The sequence below is a fragment of the Triturus cristatus genome, chromosome 12 (assembly GCF_964204655.1).
Source record: "Triturus cristatus chromosome 12, aTriCri1.1, whole genome shotgun sequence".
NCBI lineage: Eukaryota > Metazoa > Chordata > Amphibia > Caudata > Salamandridae > Triturus > Triturus cristatus.
In genome coordinates, this window is record NC_140595.1 from 763808315 (window position 1) to 763835339 (window position 27025).

At 43.1% G+C, this 27025-nt stretch overlaps 1 protein-coding gene across 1 annotated transcript; it reads left to right on the top strand.

Annotated features, from left to right (window-relative positions):
- Positions 1–25264, top strand: LOC146782755 (vomeronasal type-2 receptor 26-like). The gene is made up of 4 exons (XM_085637230.1): positions 1–36; positions 1832–2056; positions 24133–24256; positions 24345–25264. The coding sequence occupies exons 1-4, from the start codon at positions 1–3 to the stop codon at positions 25262–25264; spliced, it is 1305 nt and encodes a 434-aa protein (XP_085493356.1).
- The last annotated feature ends 1761 nt before the right edge of the window (positions 25265–27025 follow it).

Consider the following 27025-nt stretch of genomic DNA (forward strand, 5'->3'; position numbering starts at 1 on the left):
ATGGTACAAATCACACATGATGAGAACTGCAATCAGGTATTGAGGCTGAAATTTCATATGTGGCTGAATATGTTCCTAGGAATTGACACTAAAATACAATCTTACAAATTCAGGTCATGGTCCAGTCCACCAGCGCCTTAGGCTTTAAGAGAAATTCAGTGACTTCTTGTGGTGGTACATTTTAAGTAACTAAAATTAGAATGCATATCAAAAATGCGTAGAACAGCTGTATGATATTACCACGCATTACTTTTCCACACACGTTTTTACAACACAGATTTTGCAATGGACACCTCTACCACACATTTACATTCACTCACATGTGAAATAAATTTACCATGCAATCCGCTACCACACATACTTTTACCACCCTTACTGTTACATTATTATTTTAAAAATGTTAATCAGAAGAATATTTTAAATATACAGTGATAGTAGTTACAGAAAAGTCCATTCACATTCTAACATTGCCACCTACTGCTCAACGTTAGTAATATTAGCAAAACCTACATATATTTTAAAATAATTACTTTTATATTGATTCAATTTTTCCAAATATTTTTAACTTTTATATTTTTGGGGCAGATCCTCAAGTCCCCTTAGATTTGCGTGGTAAAGATCTGCGTGGTAAAAGTAACCACAATGTATAAAATGCATTTCAATTGCGGTTAAAACTTCATGCCCTGGTAAAGGCTGTTCTCCCTTTCCATTTTGCACATGCATCATAATGATGTTGACGGAGGTAGAGTAAGAGATAGGTTTAGAAAGTGTTCTGCTAAAGACAGTGGTTCTCAAACCTTGCACAGTGGCTCCCTGGGGAGCCGTCAAACCTAGCCAGGAGAGCCGCGCACCAAGCACTTTAATGCATTTAATGCTGAAGTGGTTGTTGGCTTCAGTTAAACTAATTAGACTTAAACGCATGATGTTGATGATTTGTAAGTGACATGCCTAAAGCTGTAAACGTAGTGCTTAATTGATTCCATGTCAAGGAAGATGACCTCCATATTTCACTGGATCCCCATTTTCCAGCACTCCCAAAGTAAGCGGAAATTTCCTGATTTATTTTGTTACTCGTTAATAGTTTCAAATTTATCCAAATGCATTTTACACCAATGCAAGTTATCAGGAAAGTACAGTTGTCCTGTCTATTAAACACACTAAGGGGCTGATTCTGATCTCGTAAGGAAGGCCTCCGAATGGGATTAGTAAACAGCAAATCCGATTCAAGGCCTATCTTTCCGTCCGACTCGTGCAGAGCCAAATCGTGCCGCGCAATTATTTGAAGGCAATTTTAGGGAGGAAACAGCAAAAATAAAGCTGTATGTGGCTTACAATATCATGAGTCACCCTGCTGAGACAGTTGTGTTGGCACATATAACATGGGTCGAAATAGAAGTGCATGCAAATATTACTGAAACGCAGAAACACTTTGGCAATGGAGCCTACATGCAAAGGGGTGCCATCTAACACTGTACGTAGGATACACAATTTTGAGAGGGTTCTATGAAAAAGGCATGGGCAAACAAGTTTAACCAGGAATATTTTATTAGAGACCCCGCCTTAGTAATACGAAAAATCCTGCGTATATGATTTTAATACCTTCATCAGCTTCATCTTAATTATTGTCAGTGAGAAAAATGTAAGTACTCCCAAGGCCGGGCTTAAATCTCCCCCACCTATCAAAAACAGTGACAGTGGGGAGCCATGGGCAATGGCCAATGGATCAAGGGAGCTGCTACTTGAAAAAGTTAGGGAACCACTGTGCTAAAGACATTGAACACCCAGACAACAGTGTTTTTCTGAACTGCATTCACCTTCTCTTTCCTTCCAGCTACTTCACTATATCAAGAAAGTGCGCTTGAGTACAGAAGCCACAGAGGTGTTCTTCGATAGATATGGCAACCCACCAGCACAGTATGATATTGTCAATTGGCATCAGGATTCTGAAGGCACCATCAGGCACGTGAAGGTGGGCAGTTATGACTCCAGCGCCCCTCCAGGACGAATACTGATGATCAATGCTAGTGCTGTCCAATGGGTTGGAGGAATTAAACAGGTTGGATATGGTCTTTGTTACTTTAAATGTATTATATTTGTTCTAAATAGTATATTAATCAGTAGCAATGTAGTAGGATACCAATGTGATAGTATTTAGAAATGTCAAAGGATCAGCAGTAGCACTGAGTATGGGAAATTTATATTGCAAAATATTAATTATGGATCCCAAACTCTCCTTAAGGTAACACATTGCCTTGTGGTAAATGTGGGAAAGAAAGTGAAACCATTCCTCCCAGGAAGCAACTTCAGAACAGCAGTTCAAGCCCTCATTCTTTCGAATCTGGACAGTGGCAATCTGCTGATACATGACCTCCCATACTCTACTCTGCCCCCTTCAAGGGCATCTCACAAGTAGAATCATGTCTCACCAAGGGGCTGAAGAAATATGACCACATCACCCCACCCCATCCTGATAAGAACTTCATTGACTGCCTTTGCGAATTGTACAGTCTTCAAAACCAGCTACATCACTTATAAAACCCCTCATGACTTGCACCCCTGCCTATCTAGCTGACATGCTCATAATCTTCACGTTCATAATCTCCAGTTGACTTTTGGCACTCCCACACCCAGGATACAATCAGCTTTGAGATGAAGAAATAAAACAAAGCATCAGGCAGTCTACATTTTTACACTCAGGATCTAGAACAACATTAACGTATTGTCAGCACTGCCCTAACCAATACTGCTCCAGTTTATGAAAGAGTTAAAGACTCACCTACCCTATGTCACAATGATGTAGAAACAGCCCACTTTCACTTCTAAAAATCAGCTACCCTCCCATCACGTTAACTATATCTTTGTGTGGGCCCTGCACAGCACCCCGCTGCCTTCCACTTAGGTTTCTGCTATATAACTACCAGACACACTCATGCACACATACAAGCACAGCGCCACAACAGAATAACTCACTGCTAGGTACAAACAGCAAGAAGGGGGTATTGGAAAATATCGACGACTTAAAAGAACACGCATTTGCAATGCAATAGGTCTCGCAATTACGCAAGTTTGAGCTATTGGCACTGTAAATGACAATGCCTCTTATTTATGTTTTTGTTTGTAAAACATAAATAAAACGCATTGTCATTTACAATGCCAATAGCTCAAACTCCCGTAAATGCGAGACCTATTGCATTGCAAATGCTTGTTTACTTATTTTTTTTTAACACCCTTAACTGCACATGAATGATGGAGTAATTGTGGTAGCGATGCAAAAACTCACTGGTGGTGGGCACTTGCGAGCCAAGATGAAGGAAGGTAACCGGAAACTAGGAAAAACATTAAAAGCATCTTTAAAAGTGTCATTGACGAGGCCACTTACCATATCGATTTTTAAATTGTAACATTTATATCCAAAACGATCTTGATAAAATCATACTTGCACAAACATCAATTAACTTTGTAATGTTTTGCGAAGCGTAGCACTTCCAAAGAAAATAATGCGATAATTACATATTTTAAGTCGGGTCCGTCCCAGGAACGCACCTGTGACTTTGTTTTAATCGGTCTGTGGCACAAATAAGTAAAGAGTTTAAGGACCGACCTGTAGCTTTCGAAAGCCCACCAAAATTATAGAATACAATGCAAATAAACAATCAAAAAGAAAGGAAAAATAAAGCCAAAGGCATGTATCTCTCCCGAAAACGGACTGGGATCCTCCTGCCGCATACCAGCTCTGTGCCAAAAATAAACCACACAAGAGTCCCACTTGCCTTCTTTTAATACAACACTGAAGTGAACGTGTGCGTTCTCCCAACAATCCTAGCACCTAAAAAGTAAGCGCACGTCACCTCGCACATGCAAACAACACCCCGCATTTTCCAAGCCCGCAGGGAGAGTAATACTTACTGCCCACGCTGGTCAGGAAGCAACTTCCGGTGTTAGAAAACTAGCAACAGACACACGGCGAGTGCTGCACCTTCTGAACAGTTTCCGGAACATGCACAGCAGTGGCGTTCGCACAGCAGTGCTGTTCCGACATTGAAAAATGCAAATGCGTACAATTTCGACGGGGGTCGGCATTGGCGGGGTGTGTGCGCGCGCGTGTGCGTGAAGCGCGTCCACAGACCCCGATCGCTGCGTGTGCCCCGGTCTGTCTCCCTTGAGAGACATCACGGCAACAATAGTTCTCGTTGGCGGCAGCGCTTCGCGCTGCAACGCCAGCAAGACCTAACAAAATATTCTCGATTGCATATGCAATGGTTAGGAAGATGGGTAATTGACAGTTTACAGAAGATCATGCATTGATTTTTTGCCTTTTTATTCCCAATAAAATATATCTATTTGAGTTGGTCCACTCTTTTCAGTCATTGGCATTTATAATAGGGATATGTGCATATAGGGCATTTGTTAGAAATGGGGGTCTCTAGTTGGCAATGGCTGGCGCCAATGTCCAAATAGGGACCCTGCTTCCTAAGTCTGGGCAAGTGGGCTACCCCCTTTGATAACCCCTACTCAACCCTGTGGTAACGTAGCACGAGCAGTTAGGCCTATCTGAGAGGCAGTGTGTGAAGCATTTATGACCATGCACAATAAGGCAGTAATGACACCACAAAAGGACACAACTCAAGTAGGTGTAGAAAAATAGTATCTTTATCTAAGGTTTAACACAAGACTCTCAAAGCGTTTTATCAAGCCACCATGCACGTAAATCAGTATGGACTTAAAAATGCTATAACGTATTCACCAGAACGTGGCACTGACTGAGTTCAAGGCCGGGGTGTACGCGACCCGTTGCGCACCAGATACCTGCCGTTGGAAGGGGACACAGCACGCAGCTTCTCGAAGAAGCGAGCCGGTGACAGGTGGACTCCCAGCGACCATAACTCTTGGCTGCAGTGGTCTGCAGCATGCACTCACTGATTCAGGCACTCGGGGACAGGTGGGCTCTCAGCGGCAGCAGCACGCGGCTGCAGCGGCCCGGGTTGGTGGTGGTGATGACTCACGTCGTGCAGCTCCCTGGTGGGCTCACAGAGGCAGCAGCTCTCTCTTAGCTGCGGCGGCCCACAGGACGAATCACGATGAGGCAAAGTTGACAAAGGTGTGGGCACTCAGCGTCTGCAGCTCTCTCTTAGCTGCGGCGGCCCACAGGACGAATCACGATGAGGCAAAGTTGGCAAAGATGCGGGCTCTCAGCGGCAGCAGCTCTCTCTTAGCTGCGGTGGCCCACAGGACAAAGGATGATCTCGACCAGGCTGGCACAATGGCGGGCACTCAGCAGCTACAGCGCTCTCTTAGCTGCAATGGCCCACACAGATTCAGCAAAGGTTCTGAAGGTTAAAATTAAGGTGGGCTCTCAGCGGCGGCAGCTCTCTCTTAGCTGTGGCGGCCCACAGGACGAATCACGATGAGGCAAAGTTGGCAAAGATGCGGGCTCTCAGTGGCAGCAGCTCTCTCTTAGCTGCGGTGGCCCATGGGATAAGTCACGATGATGCACAGCTGACACAAGTGCAGGCACTCTGCGGCAGCAGCTCTCTCTTAGCTGCAGCGGCCCACAGGACAAAGGATGATCTCGACCAGGCTGGCACAACGGCGGGCACTCAGCGGCTACAGCGCTCTCTTAGCTGCAGCGGCCCACACAGATTCAGCGAAGGTTCTGAAGGTTCAAATTAAGGTGGACTCTCAGCGGCGGCAGCTCTCTCTTAGCTGCGGCGGGCCACACAGAGTTAACAAGGGTTACCAGTCCGCCTTCCTCACAGTAGAACTAGAGGCTCCGGATTACTCGACGGAGGCCTCACCTGCAAGTAGAATTTCTTGCACAGGAATTCAGATGGCTGACGGGGTGAAGTCTAATGTCCCTGAGACTTCAACAGGAGGTACTCTCAATTCAGGCCCTCGGGTAGTTTCCTCAGCAAGCTTGGTGAAAGTTTCAAAGTCCTTTCCTCTGTTCACTCGGACAGAGTTTCATCTTGACATCCAGAAGGAACACACTTGAAAAAGGTTTCAGCGCAGCGTTTTATACCTAAAAAGTCTTTGTTCTCTAAAGTCACAAATCACTGAATCCAGCCAGAACCAGTTTGGTGGGGTCGGGGAGCACTTGGTTTACGAGACGACATCCTGCACTTTAGGAATCAGGGGGTCTGCTATCAGACGCCCAGTGGGAGGTGGAGCCATCATTCACCTTGCCAGGAACGGCCCTGCTCAGATCAAAGAGTCACCCCTTCCCATGCTCTGAATGCCGATCTCTCTCGCCAGTCAGGTCTGACTCAGCTGGCCCTGCTGCTCCAAAAGCAGACGACCAATACACATACTAGCAAAGCCTACAGTAAAGCTTAGACAAGAAAATACCTTGTTTCTAGAAGAGGCATTTCTAACACGGGATATACAAATGATCCTTACTAAAAGATGTATCTCAATGTCTTGAGCTTAAACATATCAAATTCGAATTTCGTATCAGGTTCCTGGGGGCAGGTAGGATTATGGAATGTAATACTCAGCCTGCCCATTCTGGCCCATGAGAACGGATAGCCTCACAATAGTAAACTGTGAAATGGAGGGTAACTCGCTATTAGAACATGCTACACAGACCTAGGCATGTTCTTCCTGTCACAGACAATGCACCCTGCCATAGGGGTGTCTTACATGGTGCGAAGGGAAGGTGCAGGGACTGGGAAGTGGGTGCATCTCCCAGTTTCAAAGGCAGTTCTGGACTGCCGGGAGACTCTGCAATGGCAGGTCTGAAACATACTTTAAAAGCTGCTTCGGTGGGTAGCGCAAATCAGCGCTGCAGGCCCACCAGCAGTATTTTGGTCTAACAGCCCTGGGCACAAACAGTGCACTTATACTAGGGACTGACAGGTAAACCAAACAAGCCAATTATGGTTATCCCAATTCATGCAGTCATCTTTACACAGGGAGCATTCGCGCTGTGGCACTGATTAGCAGTGGCACAGTGACCAGAGCATCCAAATGCAGCCAACATAAAAGATAGGAAGCAAAAAGAGGAAGAGAGACCAGCGCCAATGATGCTAGGTCTAACAGCATTCATGTACTGAGACTGCAAAACAATCACATTACAATCATCGTGTCAAAGGTACATGGAGTGGTAGTTCAGTCACCCCGTGTTTTCTACTCAAGCACCTCAACCATGCAGTGGCAGTAGGAAACACTCCATTCCAGGAGACAGCGTTTACAACGCTGGCAATACCATGCAGGTTCATAACAACGCGTGCCTTTACATCACAAGACATTTCAACGACTTGCGCTTGGTAGTGTGAAACACCAGGGAATGAGTTGGATCTTAAATCCAACACCTTCCCTGCTATGCTTTAACTGGAATAGGAATAGTAATTTATACTATTCCTAAATCCAGCGCACCACCTAGCGCAAGTCATTGAAATGACTTGCGATGTAATGCCACACGTGGTAACAATGCGGTCTTTGTAACAACCGCGTTGTTACTTACCACGTGGTAAAAGCATGCGTTGTAACATCAGACATTCCTACATTCCACCTCCCAGGGATTTACAGCCCAGAGGCCAGATTTACAACATGCCTCTGAACGGATACTTACAGCATGATACCCTGCAAACTAACACTGTCTGCATTGAGAGCTCCCTGGCCTCTGTTTGCAAAGGGGCCAGAGTTAGCTCTCCTAAAACCATTGCTTAATTTGAGCCAGTGGTTGCCCATGGGGTTCGCTGGCACTCCTTTTTGGGCACCAGCACTTATTTTTCCTCATTGGAATATTTACAGTGGAGGAGAATGATATAAAAATTGTTACAAAGGGTAGAAGCAGGATTTTGGAAGTGTTAGATGACGGGGCAGAGAGGTTTTGGTTGGAAACTGAAGGGGCATGCGGTGGATTCAAGACTATGCAGCCTTGTATATGGCATAGGCTTCTGAGCATCATTTTGGGCACCAGCATTCATTCTTCTACATATCGAACCAACAGTGAATTCTCCCAAAGTGTGCCCAAGGGGAAGGCGTTACCCATGTGACACTTCCTGGTTGTCGCACACTTAGACCCAGATCTACTAAAAATGAATGCAACTAAATCTTTTATGCTGCTTTGTGTGAACGAGAGAGAGCAGATAGCACCAAACTACTAAGATGTGGTGCTGTTTTCCTCTATTCCTGAGCTGGCACATATTTGGCTGCCGTGTTCAAACGCAAACAGCCTTGTACCACAGTGGGAGGGTGTGTGCATTCTGTAAATTTATGTACTGGAAGGACACCCTTCCATTGCAAAACATATCCTTTAACACTTTCTTTGCTGTACAATGCAGCACACATGTAAAGTAGAAAAGAGGAGAAAGTATAACATTTCACCTTGTTGTGCCTGGCTCAAGAAAGTGTAGGATTTTGGCGCAAATGTATGATAGTTTATAGATAGGGATGGAACAAAATCGATGGTTGGTTGCATGGAATCGCCCATCCACCACACATGGAATGCCCCCTTGATGCAAAGTAATGCAAAGCAGGGCATAGCACAACGTTGTGTTACTTTGAGAAACTATCCAATGCAAGTCTTGATTTACTTTTGATAGTAAATCCCAACATAACCCTTTGATTCAGGTTTGTGTTACAATAGTAATGCAAACTCAGTGCAAAGCATTAGTAAATCTGTTCCTCAGTGCATCCGCCCAAGGCATTTTTTTCCCACGCTTCGGGTGTATTTTTTTATGAAGCCCTAATGAACAAAGCTCTTCCTTCGTGTCACTTTTTGAGTAATCGTTGATACCATTGCAAGTTACAGACGAATGTCCTTGATTCTCGTGAAGATAAGTAAGTATGTGGTATTTGGGAACTGAGAAAACATTTGTTTAACTCAAAGGTGAAGGATAATGTCCCAAATTGTAGGTCCTATTAATGAGAAGATTCTTACCATTGTTTTCTTCTAGCATTATATGACTTCCACTGTGTACTTATTTGCAGGCACAAGTGATGGCTTGTAGTATTTGACATTCTTCAGAGGAAGTTGTGTCTGCCACTGTGTGCTTGTTCACAGACACAAGTGATGGCTTGCAGTACTTGTTGTTTTTTAGAGGATGTTGTGTTTTCCACTGTGCGCTTGCTGGGAGACAAAAGTGATGAATTGTAGTATTGGATCTTCTTTAAAGGAATTGTGTCTTCCACTGTGTGCTTGTTTAGAGACACAAGTGATGTCTTGTAGTACTTGATGTTTTTTAGAGATTGTTGTGCTTTCCACTTTGTTCTTCCTGAGAGTCACAAGTGACGACTTGTAGTACTGTAGTATTCCTCTTTAGAGGAATTGTGCCTTCCACAGTGGGCTTGTTTGAAGACACAAGTCATGGCTTGTAGTATCTGATGTTGTTCAGAGGAGGATTTGCCTGCCACTGTGTTCTTGTTTGCAGATGAAAGTGATGGCTTGTAGTACTTGATGTACTTTAAAGTGTTGTGCTTTCTACTGTGTGCTTGCTGGGAGACACAAGTGATGACTTGTAATATTGGATGCTCTTTAGCACGTTTTAAGCGTTCTTCACTGTGCTTGTTTGCAGACAAAAGTGATGGCTTGTATTACTAAATGTTCTTTGAAGGAAGTTCTGCTTTCCACTGTGTGCTTGGATGTTGATGAGTGAATGTGCAGGAAACTGTGTTCAGTAAACATAGCTTGAGCTTGAGCCTTGCATGAACATTGAGGTTGCCCTTGTTTCATTGGGGTAGAGGTTGTGTGGGAGAATGCAGAGTTGCAACTTACAACTCCAGCATTTTGATTACTAGTGATAGTTTGAGACAAAAGGGTGGCATCCAGGTCATTTTGTGTAGCTACAATTGAACGCCCTATCCTTCATTCAAGTAAAGATAAAGAATTTCACTTCTACAGGATTTGTGTGATATGAAATACCCAAAATAATTACAGAAATAAATATTGATATATTGAAACTTTTGTATAATGGTGGTACATGTTGCCTCACAGCCCTTACCAGCGTATCCCTGTTGCTCATCCTAACACATTAGGTGTCGCATTTATGAAACTGGTCCTTTTAAGCCCTAAAAACATTTCTTAAACTCCTCACGCTAAGGCAATATTGAGATGCCACTTGCAGTAGAGCAAATCCTGTCTTTTTTCTGTCTCCATGGAAGGAAGGCCTTTGAGGGCTCCCTCATTTTCCTTTCAGAGTTAAGGTAGGAATTTGCTAATATTTCTGTTTTCTTTCGTATATGAAGCCCTGCTTGCTTCATTTCACTCATCGTAGCTTAGGGACTCTGCTTTTCAGTCATTTCATGGGTACATTGTGAATCCTCTGCCGTGCAGATGCCGCATATGAGGACATACTCTTCTTTCCACTGCAATCTGTAATTGTTTAAGGGAGTGTTCCTTCTTCCTTTTTGGATATTGAGCATACATTACATTCAATTGATTGTGGGATGGTTTGTATTTGTATTTAGAGTGTGCTCCCTATTTTCATAGTTCTGATTCTTTGTGACATTTGGGGTTTGCCAACAGGGCCCTTGACCATTTGTTTTGATTTTTAGCCAATTGGTGAATCTTTACATTTCAGTGGGTTATGATTGCGAGCCCCTTCCTCTTTCTGAACTAAGTTGATCTACTAGAGGAATGGCCCTTAGTTCTTTTGGCGCCATCTTGGGTGTGGGCTGGGGCTGCGCTCCAGTCGCGCCGGCCTCCCGCCCTCCCTGACTATTTAGTTGGGAAGCACTCGTCGCTCGCTGCCTTTAGAGCTCTCCCTAGTCGGGAGTACTAGGGCTGCGAGCAAACTGTGTTCAGCCATCATTTCTGCTTGTTTTTAGAAACTGAAATATCGATTTTAAATGTATGAATTTTTATGTTGTGAAATATCCTTGGGGGCATCTAATTAGATTGTTCTGTAGCGGGAATTGAGGTTAGGCACACTGACACCTTTCACGCTTGACCTACTTTCTTTCTGCCTCGCCTAGCCGCTTGTTTGCGTGAAAGGCGGCGGCGGGCGCCATCTTGGGTGTGGGCTGGGGCTGCGCTCCAGTCGCGCTGGCCTCCCGCCCTCCCTGACTATTTAGTTGGGAAGCACTCGTCGCTCGCTGCCTTTAGAGCTCTCCCTAGTCGGGAGTACTAGGGCTGCGAGCAAACTGTGTTCAGCCATCATTTCTGCTTGTTTTTAGAAACTGAAATATCGATTTTAAATGTATGAATTTTTATGTTGTGAAATATCCTTGGGGGCTTCTAATTAGATTGTTCTGTAGCGGGAATTGAGGTTAGGCACACTGACACCTTTCACGCTTGACCTACTTTCTTTCTGCCTCGCCTAGCCGCTTGTTTGCGTGAAAGGCGGCGGCGGGCGCCATCTTGGGTGTGGGCTGGGGCTGCGCTCCAGTCGCGCCGGCCTCTCACCCTCCTCACGCCCCATATATTGGAACCATGGCCAGACGGCGCAGCGGGCTGGCGCAGCGGGCGCGCGCCGAAGCCGCGCCAAAGCCAAGCCCGTCTGCGTCCGTCCGCGGCCGGACCCGGCCCAGGGCCACCACCCCTGGTTCCCGACTGCTGTACACTCCCCGGTATATACTAGAGCTAAATCCCGGTAAGCCATGTCAGGCCTGTACGAGTGCCGTCCTGACCGCTGCGATACCCACTCGCCCTTTTATGTGCCCAGGCTGTAGCTATCAATTTTTCCTAACTTGTCTACCAGCCTACTCGGATCCAAACCATGGCATACCATATGTCAGAGAGAATACAACTCCACATGGTTGTCGAGCTGCGCTTATCAATGCGCGCTCGCTCCCATGTCACAGTTTTTACATTAGTGAGTTTATTGTCACCCATGACGTGGATTTATTATTTGTCACTGAGACCTGGGCAGATGCCGGGTCAGGCCCGGATTTCTGCAACGCTACCCCGGCTGGATATAGTGTCGCCAGACATGACAGGCCTATAGGACGAGGTGGGGGCCTTGCAATTATTTACAAGGATAAATATCGCACCACACTCGATCCTATAAATTTGGTTAACTGTGAATCAGCGGTTTTTGCTATCAGTATTAATCCCAAGCGGGCACTAAAGGGTATAATACTCTATCGACCCCCTGGCCCCCGTAACTCTTTTCTCTCTACCCTCTCTGACCTGAGTGACAATGTCATCTGTTCAGATAAATTTACTATATTGGGAGACTTCAACTTCTTTTTGGAAGATCAGGACAACCCAGACACCGCCCAACTCACGACTGATTTTTCCAATTTTGGACTGCACCAATTAGTCAAGGGTATCACACACCAAGCTGGACACTCCCTTGACGGGCTATTTACTAATGATCCTGACATTACTGTATCAGACATTATTCCAATTACATGGTCAGATCATAGGGCTATTATTTTTCAACTAGATACACGATTTTCTGCCTTGCCGCACCCCAGACCTCGCACTAAGATAGGTACCCGGGCCTGGAAAACTGCAGATCTCCCTCAGATGTTGCATTCCTTGGCCTCCTCCTGTCCTCAGGGAGGAAATATCTTGTCACCGTCAGCTTCAGAGTTTCAGGACTGGATCCGAAGTGCCGCTGATCTAATGGCCCCAGAGAAATTCACGCAACCCAATAGAGTATCTCCTTCGGCCCCCTGGTATAATGAAGATCTCCGTCTACATCGCCAACATTGTAGGAATTTAGAAAGGCGCTGGAGGAAAGCTTACTGTCCCACAGCTAGACAAACTATAAAGACGCTCTTATGATTTATAAAAAGGCGATCTTGGCCCGAAAAACAGTTTTTTACTCAGCACAAATCGAGACTGCTGCCAACTCTGCCAGAGAACTTTTCTCCGTCGTCACCACCTTGTCCACCCCCTCCATTGGGCCTGGAGTGGAGCCCTCACAGACTTTCTGCAATGAATTGGCCATCTTTTTTACCACTAAGGCTGCAGATATTTACGCTTCATTTGAAAATGACATCAGAACTGAACATAGAGGTGACAGCAGGAAAGAAGTACTGTCGCACCCTAATTCTGACTCCTTCCCTTGTTTCTCACCTGTTTCACATCAGGACGTGATTAAAATCATCTCCACTATTAAATCAGGCTCCCCCTTGGACCCCTGTCCTCCGTCCGTGATGCAGAAACTCACAGAAGTGATCTCCCTCCCTTTGATGGAAATCTGCAATAATATATTCCTAACAGGCCAATTTCCTAGTATATGGAAGAAGGCTGTTATTAAACCCCTCTTAAAAAACCTTCCTTAGATCCTACTGCTGTCGCAAGTTACAGACCGATTGCGTGCCTGCCCTTTCCTGCCAAAGTATGCGAATATCTGATGAATCAGCAGCTCTCAGAGTTCGTCGAGACCCACCAACTTCTCGACGAAACGCAGTTTGGGTTCAGGAAAGGGCATGGAACAGAGACTGCCTTGATAAAGGCCTCTGATGAGATCAGGACGATCATGGATCAGGGAGGGGCGGCTGTTCTTATCCTTTTGGATCTGTCAGCAGCCTTTGACACGGTCGACCATGTCACTCTTGTCGACCGTGTCACAGCTCTGGGGATAAATGGTCGGGCCAAGGATCTTATTTCATCCTTCCTGGCAAACCGTACCCAGACAGTAAGGCTCGGAGACTTTTATTCTCCCATCTCTGCACTCCCTTGTGGAGTCCCACAAGGCTCCTCGCTAAGTCCTATGCTTTTCAACATCTATGTAGCGGACTTAGCGAGGATAATAAAGGCCTATGGGATACAGTTAACATCGTACGCAGACGATACCCAGCTGGTGCTGGGTATCCATAAGGATGGCCTTACTGTAGCAGCCAACTTCCAGAAAGCTATGCTCGAGGTCAGTACTTGGATGGCCTTGAATTGCCTCAGGCTTAACTCGGACAAGACCGAGATCATGACCTTTGGAAAACTTTCCCCTGAATGGTCCCTCGGTTGGTGTCCAGAAAAGCTCGGCCATCCACCTGTCCCAGTGGAAAAAGCCAGAAATCTGGGAGTGATTTTTGACAACAAGCTGGTCTTTGACCTCCATATCAATAAGGTTGTGTCATCTTCATTTTACATCTTGAAAAAGATTAAGAAGTTGCTACCATATCTCCCTCCGTCAGCTGGGAAGACTCTGGTCTCTACCTTAGTCTTCTCAAAAATAGATTATGGGAACGCTCTCTTCCTCCATACTCAGAAGCGTGTCATAACGAAGCTGCAATCTATTCAGAACGCGGCTGCTAGGATTCTCCTCAACATCCCTCGCCGCAAATCTACCACCCTTGGTATTTGTCAGCTTCATTGGCTGAGAGTTGAGAGCCGTGTTAAATTCAAGGCCCTCTGTATTGCTTATAAGGCCATACATGGCACTGGACCCAGATTCCTGATCGAAGCTTTTCAGTTCTATACCCCCAGAAGGCAATTAAGATCGGCCAATACCAGCCTTTTGCCGGTGCCACGTACAAGATCAGTCTCCTGGGGCGACAGGCGCTTTCTCGTGGCCACTCCAAAACTTTGGAACCTCTTGCCAATTGCCATTAAAGCCGCTCCGAATCTGATTAGTTTCCGTAGGCTTTTGAAAACATGGTTGTTTAACCAGTGAGAAGACGGTAGGATGATGAACTTTAGTTGCTCCACAGCGCCGAGACACCTTCGGGTATTTGTCGCGCTATAAAAGTTGCGTAAATAAATAAATAAATAAAATAAATAAATCTGCAGAACTGCTACTTGGGCTACTTTGAGTACCTGCATTCAGAACTGCAGGCTCCAGGTACTGGCGCTGCCTTTGGTTCTGCTGTGCTTGGCTCTGTGCAATTGTAATTTTTATATTTATGCTGTTTATTTAAATATAAATACAATATACATTTGTGATGCACAAAATAAGAGCACTTTTTATATCAATGTTTTCCTATATTGCTTGCTATATCTGCATGTGTTAGGATGATGAAGAGGAAGAGGAAAGAAAGGGTAATGGTTAGGATTGGGTGAAACTCATGGAGTTTCACTCAGTGTGATTTTACTGAGTTACATAAATATATTAAATATTACAAATATGAATAAACCCATGTATCCATACATTTACCCATCCATTCTTTCACTCCTACTTGCACCATCATTTCACTCATCTGCCATTTTTCTGTTCTTCATCTATTAATCCTTTAACCTACTGATCCTTTCAATCTTGCATATTTTCATCCTTTCAGCCTTCCATCCACTCATTCTCTCACTCGTTCAGTCATCTTACCTTTCACTTTTTCTTACTTGTTTCTTTCTTTCCTTTCACCATTCCTTCCCACTCCTGTTATGTCTTTCCCCTTTCTACCTACCCATTTTTTTCATTCTTTCTTTTATCTCATGATCACTTTCTTAATTGTCCCCCTCACTGTATATCCCCATATTTTCATCATTTCTATTCTATTTTATTCTATTCTATTTCAGAACTAACGCAAGGATACTGAAAAAAACAGGTACGTCACACACAGACTGGGACCAAAGACAGACTCTCAAGAAAAAATACAAAAAGCATTGTGGGAACATAAAAGGATAAGGGAGGACGACTTTTGGCAAAATTACTTTGCACTGCAAAAAACACCAACTCAAGCGTGTTTTGGAGAATAATAAATGGGCTAAATCACCCCGCAAACACAATTACTTCAAGCGTACAAGAGGCCGATTGGGCCACAATAATAACAAAGACATTCACAGACACAGAACCTCTGAAACATCTAGAATGGAGGCAGAGGACACAAGTGTCGCCCAAGGAGTGCGAAGAACAACTAATCAACGACAGGCAGGCCTCACAAACTACAAACAGCTTTCCAACCAGTGGACGACCTACATTGCACAACACAGAAGAGGCATATTTGAGAGAAGAACGGAGGGCTGTAGAAGCACCAGGAACGGGCCAACGGCCTACACTGTGCTACACAGAAGAGGCACAATTGAGTGAGGACTATAAGACAGCAGCCGCATTCGTACATACAGGCTTCAGCGATGAAGACATAAAAAGAACACTTCGGAAAAGTCGTGGTAGCAGGGCCCCAGGTCCAAATGGCATCCCCCCAATAATTTTTAAATATGACCCACACTTCTGGAGCAGAAGACTAAAAAAACTGTTCGATGAAGTAGAGAGACAATGTCAAACTCCGTCAAGCTGGCAAGGCTCAGTAATTACTCCGATTTTCAAAGGTGGAGATAGAACATACCCAGTGAGTTATAGGCTGATAGCACTTTTGGACGTGGACGCGAAGCACTATGCCTCATTACTCTTGGAAGATCTAACTACTTGGTCTGATAGCTCAAAACGAATTCCGCTGAATCAAACAGGCTTCAAGAAAGGGTGTGAGACAACAACAAATATCTTATCTCTCTCACTGATAGCCGATAAATACATCCGAAGGAAACAACAACTGCACCTCTGTTTCATCGACCTAAAGGCGGCCTTCGACAGCGTGGACTGTAACATTCTATGGGGAAAATTATGCAGCTGGAATGTCCCGGATAAAATACTCAGAGGAATATTGCTCTTATACTCCAACACATGGATGAGAGTAAAACTGGGAGATGGAGCAAGGCTATCAACAAAGGTTAAAACCAGCAAAGGGCTTAAACAAGGTTGTGTCCTGGCCCCCATCTTTTCAATCTTTCCATGGCAGACCTTGAGCCAAAGCTGAACAAGATCACATCCAATCCACCTAAATTAGGAACCCTACCCCTAACCCACTTATCCTACGCGGACTATGTCATTTTGATGAGCTTAACCAAGATCGGCTTACAAAGGTCACTTGTGGGAATAATGGAATTTATAGCCAACAACAACTTAGAGATAAACATCACAAAAAGCAAAACAATGCTTATCACCAGATGATGAACTACCAAACAACAATTCCAACTGGAGGGCAAAAAGTTAGAAGTAGTATCTAACTAAAGTACCTGGGGTTCTACTTCGATAATCGGTACAACCATCAGCAGCAAAAAGCCTACATTTCTCAGAGAGCAAATGCATTATCATTCACCTACAGGTCCCTATAAAAAAAGCTTAAGGGGCCATCATTCAAACCCCTACTGGCAACAATAAAAGTCAAAACGCTACCTACGCTATCATACGACAGCACAGCTCTCCATGGGAAAGACGCTGATCTACTAAACAAAGCACAAGTGTCAATCTACAAAAGAGTCTTTCAAATCCATCAGGGAGCTTCACCAGCGCAGACCAGACTAGAATTTGGGGTAACAAACAAAACGCTGGGAAGAATGTATGCAACCATCAAGCAATGGTGTAGCTTGAAACAAAACATAGCAGTCTTGGAACTGAATAAGGCTCTGTGGGACGAAATAGAGGAAGACGCAAAGTCCCCATACAACCAATACCTAAAAAAGGCTCTAACAGACACTTGCACAAGAGAACTCTGGAAAACCAATTTGCCCTACCCGGCCTTCAAGCAAGCTATAATTAAATCAGCAAAGCTCCACTCGTTGCTAGCAGACAAAACCACCTTTAGCATGAGAAAACATGCCTGGATGGTAATATCCAATTACAAATCACTCACCCCAGCACCATACTTAACTATTACGTTCTCGGCCCACAGAAAACTACAGTTAATGGCCCTGCGTCTGGGTAAATTCCCATCCACCATGGACCAGCCAATTTGGGTCCATGACGGGCCTAAAGACTGTAGACTATGTGGGAACAGTAAAGAGGACTTTGTCCACCTTGTCTGTATTTATCTCAAGCAAGAGTTACTTTCCTAAAAAAAGCCATGAACACTTTTGGCATGAGAACATGCAGATCGGCAATTATGGCGTCCTTGGACCCAACTGACACTCCATTGCATTGCCAACTAACAAAATTCCTCTCAGCTCATGCACATGCAATAAAATGTAACCCTGTGCCCTGCTCGCAAAAAGCGAATAAGATGGCCAACTCAGAAGCAGACCGTACTCCCGAACACAACGCAGAATAATACCAAAACATCGAGAGGAACTCTTTTCAGGGATTAATTATTGCTCCAGACTTACCAAACAGTAAACTATGAACGTTAATAATTATTCACACATAATTATAGTAGAAATGAAAGGCTTTTAGGATTTATAGGAAAGCAAAAAAAAAAAAGAGGGGAAAAATAATAATAATTTCTTTTAATTGCAGCATTCTGTTTTAGTAAATGTATTTTTATGGTTTTAATCAACTGAAACAATAAACCTTTTGAATTTTAGTTAAACAAAAAATTATATTCTATTCCATCCATTCTATTCTATTCTTTTCTTTGATTTATAAAGTTCATGGCTGTCCACAAGGGCTTCCCAGCACTGGCTAAAACACATTACACTGTCCTGCGGACACTATAATAGCATTCTAGTCTTTAAGAATTCCCTAAGTTGCAGTTCAGATTCAGTTTGCCTCATATGCAACGGGAGAGAGTTCCAAAGCCTCGGAACAATATACACAAAAGATCGACCTCCGGCTCTGACTCTCTTAATTCTGGGGACAATAAGCAGTAACTGATTAGAAGAGTGCAGTGATCTCATAAAAAGTAATGAGGTTCTGAATCAATTTACAGCCTTTTTTTATTGCTTAGTTTACAAGACATAAAGATTTAAATTGGGCTCTCTTGTCTATGGGAAGCAAATGCAGGGCTACCAATGCTGTCCTTGCTGACTGGTGTTTGGGTATTTTTACGATAATGCTTGCTGTGGCATTTTGAACAAACTGTAGTCTTTTCAAGACTGTACAAGGGCTTCCATGATATAAGGAATTTCTATAGTCCAATCGAGACATTACAAGACCTTGAACCACCAGTCTACGTGTTGAGCCTGGAAGACATTTTAAACGTTTTCTTAGGGTACGAAGCAGGCCAAAACAAGAAGCTGCTAATTTCTTGAGCAGGAATTCCATTGTCAATCTCTCATCCAGCCATACTCCTAAAATGTTTTCCTCTGTTTTGGGGGTTGGCTGGTTACCCAGGGTGGCTGGCCAATTCATTTCCATCCACCTTGTGGGATTGTTATCTACGACTATCACCTCTGTCTTATCACTTTTTATTTTTAGGCTGCTGGTTACAGGAATTAAGAGAGATGAAGTATTTTCTGTTTGATCAGATAGACTAATGATCAATTGAGTACTGTCTATATATGATATTGAAATAATACCATAAGATTTTATAATCTTTGCTAGCAGAGCAACATACAAATCAAATAGGGTGGGGCTAAGGGATGAGCTCTGTGGCACTCCACACTTGAGGGCAATGGTGTCGGATTGCTTATCTTCTTTTAGTATTTGAAAAGTACGCTTGTGAAGAAAAGAAGTAAGCCATTTCAGGGCTATGCCTCCAATGCCCCCTTCCACCAGTCTTGTTATAAATATTGGGTGCAATACCGTGTCGAATACAGCATTAAAATCAAATAAGATCAGAGCCACAGTACCACCCATAACTAAAATGGCCCTCAACTCTTTATAAGCAGCAAGGAGAGCTGTCTCTGTTTACTCCATATCCTGAGTCCTGTTTGGGTGAAGTGCAAAATCCCTTTGGACTCTAGGAATGAGGAAAGATGATTATTTACAAATGTTTCCAATATTTTGCTTGGACCCGGTTGAAGAGATATTCGGCGATAATTCTCTCACAACAAAGGGTCAGCCATTGTTTTTTTCAAAAGTGATCGAACAATGACATGTTTCCACCTAAATGGGACTTCACCTGATTGTAAATACGTATTATACATATTAGCCAATATTTTAATGACTGGTTCTCCTCCCTCAGCCATGATATATTTATTTTTGTATTTCCTTCACTGTGAACATCAACTTATGCTACACCCATCTGTAATGGAATGCCTCAATTGTCACAAAGCTGCAGCCAGAAGAAGACTATAAACAACTGATCAACATTTTAAAGGGACTCTGTTCTCCAAGCCATCGGGCAAAGTGGCAGACTCTGCATAAGCTGCTAGAATGGGGGGCTTGCTACTTTTGGTATTAAGAATTTTAAATGGTGCAAGAGGAATGACTAAGTTTTGTACAGTACAGTGAAGTGCTAAATTTGAAAGATTGTGTAATACAAATCAAATAAATTGTACCACTTTGATGTTATAGATCCACGTTATTATTGTCTTATTTGGATGCCCTATTGGTGTATAAATACATCATGTAAAGGTGTCACCAGAATACCCTTTATGAGATGAATATATGACAGTATCGGCCCGATTCACAAAGGTAAACTAGGAAGAAAGTCTAACTTCAGGACCTTCAGTACTCAGAAAGTGCATTTAATACGCAAAAAGGCCCTTTGTGAATTCAGAAAGTCGTAAAGTTAGACTTCCATCTCAGTTTACCTTTGTGGATCTCACCCTATGCCTTTGCCGATCCCAGAACCATCTTTGTAATACGGACCCTTCATGGGGTAAAATTTCCTTTTCATTGTGAGGGAAGGGAGAGGGAGTATGGTCACCAGTGAACTTCCTAATAACGCACACTGCTAAGCTGCCTCATTTGTAGATTTTTAAAAAAAGATACACATTCATATAGCTCAACCAAGAGGAGGAAAGGTAAGTAATAACATGGAATACATCGAGAGAGGATAGGGGTAGATAAGCAACAATATTTACCCAGGTTTTGAATGGTGCCAAGCAAGTCAGACCTTCTAAAAGAAATAATGAGACTGATTAACAGATAGGTGACAGTACAAGTGAAAGATGGAAAATTGGTTGAGAGGTGGTGATAGTTTGGGACACTTTATCTTTGGGTGAGGAATTTTTCGAATAATTTGTTTTGAACAAATGAGTTTGAACAAATGTGTTTTTAGTTGTCATGTAGAGATGTAAGCTTCTCAAGGGTAGCAGGTAGAATGTTCCATGCTCTACCAGTGCACCAGAGAAGGATCTTTTATTTGCTACTTAAAATTTTGATTTGGGAACTTCCAACAGTCAAGTGTTGTTATGTCTCAAACCTTTGGATCCTCCTGAAACAAGTAAAAGCTCTGCTAGGTAAGATAAGCAGCTACAATGAATGCTGTTATGAACAACCTTATGAGCAGGGAGAGCTTGAAAGATTGCCTAGCTTGTAAGAGGACCCAGTGAAGATCACAGAGACTAGGTGTGATAGGGTAGCAGTTTGTGCCATATGCCACAATCAATGAGAGAAATACTGGTTTGATCCTAGCCATGTGTCATTGAGGAATTCCAGCTAATATGTTATTACTAAAACATCACATGTGACATCACACACATAACGGAGAGATCTGGATCACTTCCTTAGCTATTGCTAGGGCCTGCCATTGGATTTTGCTAGTACCATTGTTAGCGGAGAGGGCTAAGCACAACTATTACTATCCCCAGCACCTCCCAGCCACATTCAGCATCCCAATCCAATTTTTCTGGAGCTAATAAGGGAGGAGAGAGGTAAGGCAGGAGGCGCACCCCCGTCCTTCCCACACTTCTTTCTACAATTTGTGCCAATACTCTAAAAAGAAGAAATGAACCAGGAGCTAGGGAATGAAAGAGGAGGGACGAGAATTGTTCTTAACCCCTGTTTTTATCTTAAGAAAAAAATCCAAATAGCTCATGACTCCTTGATATGGCACAGATACGCTGCTCCCTCCTCTCACTGGAAGAATTGTGAGAGGAAGGAACCCAGCAAGGAGCAAGATGCAGTTTGGATTTTTCCTTTAGCTAAGAAAACATCTAAACCCCACCTGTCTCCTTTATGGGCACAGACATACAGCTCCAGTGAGGGACGAGAGCTGCATACCTATGCCAAGAAAAATGCGGTCATTGTATTCCAGAAGAGGATGACAGCTACACACAATTTGTAGTCACTAGAATTCCACAGGTAAAACAATGCGAGCTGGAGATCCACAAGTAATACCATTACATCTGTCAGACCTTTCCTGTTGTTGACATGAATAGTGTTTGTTGTGCTCTCAAAAGCACATAATACCGGCAGCCAGCAAACAAGTCATTGTAGATAGTGTTTTTCAGTGAACACTGACCATGAATCAATTGATGAGGAAAACTCTAAAGGTTAGAAATTAGAGTTAAATGGAAGTACTGTACTTTTTAAATGCAACCAAGAATCTAAGAGACTTTTTTACAAGGGGATTGCACCACCGGAATGTCACTTTTACCGACGTTCTGGTGGTGTAATGCCCTATTCCATATATACAAAGTGGCATTTGGCCAATTTTTGTGGCTTGGTGCTGCTTTGTAAATATGGTACCCTTTCGTGCAGGTATCTGCGTGACAAGGGTATGCAATGGGTGTTGCTGTGGGCATTGCACCCCAGCACCCATTCCTTTTTGCTTACCCGGTTTTACAAGGATGTGTAAATCTGAGGCAGCGCTAAGAATGACTGCTTTTATTTCTCAATTTTTTTGCTTTTTCTACCTGTGCTATGTTCTGCAGCAGACATAGAAAGAGAAAAACGCCATTCATTATTGTTTTTATGCAGGAATGTGCCCCTTCCTGTGCATAAACAATCATTAAATAATGGTGATTTGCAACTTCTATGTGTGCTGCAAATTGCAGCACACATAGATGTAGCAAATCGACATTATTGATTGTTTATGTGCAGGAAAGGGCACCTTCTTACACAAAAACAATCATCCCTGCAAAACAGGCATCCTTGCACTGTGGCTCAAAGGTGTCTGTGTTGGCGCTAGGCAGCTATTTTTAGCGCTAGGGAAAACACCGGGGTGCACCGTATTCTTGTGTAGTATATGGCATTTCTCTGCATTTTGGAAATGACGCAGGGCAGGGCTGCAAATCTTGCCGCAGCGCTATGCTGCATCATTTCCTTATAAATATGCCCCTAAGTTTAGTGGTAGGGGGCGTGTATTAATGTGAAATCGGTATTACCCATAATGACAGGTGATTTTTGAGGATGTTTTTGTGGACACAGACACAAATATAGATAAATTCAATACATTGTTGCAAATGTAATGTCAATCTGCATTCCCACACTTATCCCAATCAAAATGGCGTTTCGAAAATGTGGATGGGTCTATTGCCCGTGTCTGGAAAGGTACAGGAGCACGACCATGGAAAGTAAATGAAAGAAGCTTGGAATTAGGTTGTTAACCTAAATGAATATAAACACCTATAATGTTAAATGTTAGACGTGCATTTTTAATGGGTAGAAGGCTTTACATCATTTTAGACTGAGCGAGTTTCTTCTTGTTTAGTTGTAGTATTTTTTCACTTCTGCTATTCTCTGCACTGCTCAGTAAGGTAGTGTTTGCTGACCTTCAGATAGTTCCATTCCCATGGGATCTGCTTCAGTTCTTCTATCCATTCCTAGATGAACCGCTGTTGGCATACTTTTCAGTGGCACTGGTGTGCTGGGTAATATCAATTGTATTTGTTTGCTGTTACCTTGTGTATTTCAGGTTTAGTGGTCACAGAAGGTTCACATGCATCCTTTCTTTATTAACGTGTCTGTAATTCGCTCAGAATCAATGACAATAGTCACAACTTTAAGTTGTCCAGTCCCTGTATATGCTTCAACTTGTGGAGGTGTTGTAGCTTTAAGCCAAGCTAGAGCACTTCTTTTCTTTGTGGTTTTCCTTCTGGGCAGTTGAACTGAGCTGGCCTCCAGGCAGTACCACAGGGATCTTGCCACTTATAAACACAACTTATCTTGAAGAAATTGTATGCAGCTCAAATTTTACAACGGAAGTTAGCAAATGTAAAATCACACCTTTGGTGTTAAGGTATAAATGTAAAGGGTCAAGTACAAATCTAAAGATGTCACACGGAAACATAAGTAGAGCAATGCTGCTGTGATAACGTCACCATAGTTTCTACTAGAGTAGGATTATATCTTGGTGGTTGGGATACTCCATCACAAACATGACATATACCCAGAATGCTGTATTACAAGTGCCATAGGATATACTCCACTTGTAAAACAGCGGATGGGATATCCGTTACATTTGTGATGGAGTATCCCCTCTGCCTAGATCTAAATCAGGCCCTGAATCAGTTGTCAAACAGCAATTTAGCTACCAAATGGCATCCAGTACAACATTTTTGAGTCCCCATTGCTTCCCCCTTTTCATAAAATTCCTACTCTACTGAAGGTTCATGTTTTGCAACATTGCCACCTTCTATCTATTCTTTGTATTCTATAATAAAAGAACTCAATGTGGGCCAACACACAAGTTACAATACAATGTTTGTTCATGTCATATTTTAGATTCACCTCTAATCAGTGACCTTGTTTCCCATTCCAGGTCCCTCCCTCTGTGTGCAATCCAAGTTGTCCTCCTGGATTTAGAAAAGTTACCATACCAGGAAAGCCTCTTTGCTGCTTCCAGTGTGTCCCATGTGTACTCGGGGAGATCTCTAACCAAACTGGTAAGAGAACAAGTAACCGAAGAAATTTGAAATATGATGTTCACCTGCTGAGTATAAGAGCTCTGATGTGATTATTTTCATTTTTAAGATTCCATTGAATGCTTTACATGCCCATGGAATCAGTGGCCCAATGAGAAGCAAGTCCAATGCATCCCAAAGATCATCGAGTTTCTCTCCTATATGGAAACATTTGGAGCCATCTTGGCAGGAGCCGGCATTTCATTATCGCTTATCCCTGCTATAATCTTGGGACTCTTTCTGTATTGCAAGAACACTCCTGTCGTCAAAGCAAGTAATTCTAAACTTAGCTGCTTATTGCTTATTTCTATTATCTTGTGCTTTCTCTCTTCTTTGACTTTCATTGGATATCCCACCACAGAAAAATGCCTCCTGCGTCAAGCTGCTTTTGGAGTCACTTTTGCTTTTTGTGTCTCTTGCATCTTGGCCAGAACCATCATGGTTGTCATTGCCTTCAAAGTCACCAAACCCAACAGTAGATTACAAAGATATGCTGGACCCATGCTGTCCTACGCAGTGATTGGTGTTGGCACGCTCATCCAGGTTCTTCTCTGTGTCTGTTGGTTGATTCTTTCCCCTCCTTTCTCTGAAAATAACACTCAAACTCATCCTGGAAAGATTATCATTGAATGCAATGAGAGTTCACCTATTGCTTTCTGGTGCATGCTGGGATATCTTGGATTTCTTGCAACTATCAGTTTTATAGTCGCCTTTTTGGCCAGAAAACTTCCCAACTGCTTCAATGAAGCTAAATTCATCACCTTCAGCATGCTTGCCTTTCTCAGCGTCTGGCTATCATTCATTCCTGCCTATCTCAGTACCAAGGGCAAGTACATGGTCGCCATGGAGATTTTTGCCATCTTGTCTTCCAGCTCCTCCTTGGTTTTTTGCATATTTCTACCAAAATGCTACATAATCTTGTTTAGATCTGAGAAGAATACAAAAGATTACATGATGGGACGGGGAGTGGCACAAAGAAAAAAGGTTTAAGGGATCTAAGGCAAAAATCTGTTTTTGATGAGTATTATATTTTCTTACTTCAGAAGGGCATATATTTATGTCTGCATGCAACCATAATGAACTGGCACAAAGGATGTAATTTTAGGCTTGAAATGTATCAGATGTGTTATAGGAACATTGGAAGATGCTCTTTCTCCATTAGCCATTCTCCTACATATACAGGGGCCATATTTACCAAAAAGTCACACAACTTAACTCAGCAAGTCACTTTGCTGTGCTGCGCTGCATTAAAGGGCAGGAATGTGCCATATTTAACACTGTATGGTGCACTCCTACCCTTTCCAAGCACTTGCACACTTTGGCTGCCTAGTAACAGTGCAGGCACCCTTGCACAATGGTGCAAGGGTCTGTGCATTGCAGTGAATATTGTTTTTGTGCAGGAACGGTCACCTTCCTGCACAAAAACAATCCTCAGAGACATTTTCCTCTTTCTATGTGTGTTGCAAAATGTAAGTGTATTTCTCCTTGTTATGCCTCCCCTAAGGAGGCACAGGATTTTGATGTATTCTTAGTTCAACTACTAAAGGTAAATCTGGAAATGTGTTAAAATACATGGGTGGTTGAGTGGGTACGCCCACTCTCCACCCATGTAATGCCTCTCTGGGGAAGAGTAATGCAAGGCAGCAATTTGCGCTTCCTTGTGTTACTCTGCATTTACCAAACCACGCAAAACCATGCAAGATGTCCATGTGTGGATTGATAAATATCATTGAAGATTTCGCATCAGCTTTGTGCCCCCTTGCGTGGCACAAGGGCGACATAGATCCATGATAAATATTGGCAATAATTTTCCTTTCAAAATTCCATGTCAATTGTGCCAACACATTGAACTTAACTCTGACTTAGCCAAACATCTGACAAAATGCATCAACAAGACACATCTATCAGCTTCCCTAAAATCACTGTGTTTGACTCATTTAACCCATCTTATTTCATGCTGTAGGGAGATACAAGTTAGCTATAGGAATATTTCCCTTCTTGTCTTACATTGTAGACCAACAGATCTTAACCTGTGGTCCGGGGACCCCTTGGGTCTGCAATGCCTACTCAGGGCATCAAGGCATCCACGACTACTTAGAAAATTAAATAATATTTACAGATGAATAAAGTGTGTTTAAATAAAGGAGCAAAATTGAAATTTGTTTTCTCTGACTGATTTGTAGGAGCAGTGCAAATGTATCAAACAGAGTATAGTATGGTCAATGGGTGGCCTCAGCGGAACTTCGAGAAGCCCCAACCTTCACATTAAAATGAACATTTAGGTTTATTAATGCTTGTTTCTTTATTTTGTGTCTTGTTTGAGGTTCAAACCATCAAAATTGCTTAGGAGGGGCAACCTGAATACCAGTAAGTACTCACTGAGGGTCCAAAGATTCCAATGATGATTCAGTGGGGGGGTCAATGGATTACAATAGTTATTACGTTGGGGTCCACAGAAGTCAAAAGATTAAGAACCTCTACTTCTAGGTTCTAGTTGCATGCATATGTATTTCTTCAAATGTTGGACTATCCTATTGAAACATAATAAACTCTCCAATGAATATCTAATTGGGGCGTATGCCTGTTGTAAAAGTGTAAAAATTTCCCACTTGACAAACACTAGTGAACATAAAGATTCTGTGACTTTTGCATTATAACAAACCTTTCAATGCCTCATGTGGGCAATAAAACATGCTACCAAGTTTACATGTGTCCATACCACTGCTGGCATGTTATATTTGATGTTTCTAA

Coding starts and splice junctions, on each gene's coding strand:
- LOC146782755 (XM_085637230.1), top strand. CDS start 1: ATGGTACAAATCACACATGATGAGAACTGCAATCAG. Junction 37..1,831: donor ATGATGAGAACTGCAATCAG/GTATTGAGGCTG, acceptor CTTTCCTTCCAG/CTACTTCACTATATCAAGAA. Junction 2,057..24,132: donor GGGTTGGAGGAATTAAACAG/GTTGGATATGGT, acceptor TTCCCATTCCAG/GTCCCTCCCTCTGTGTGCAA.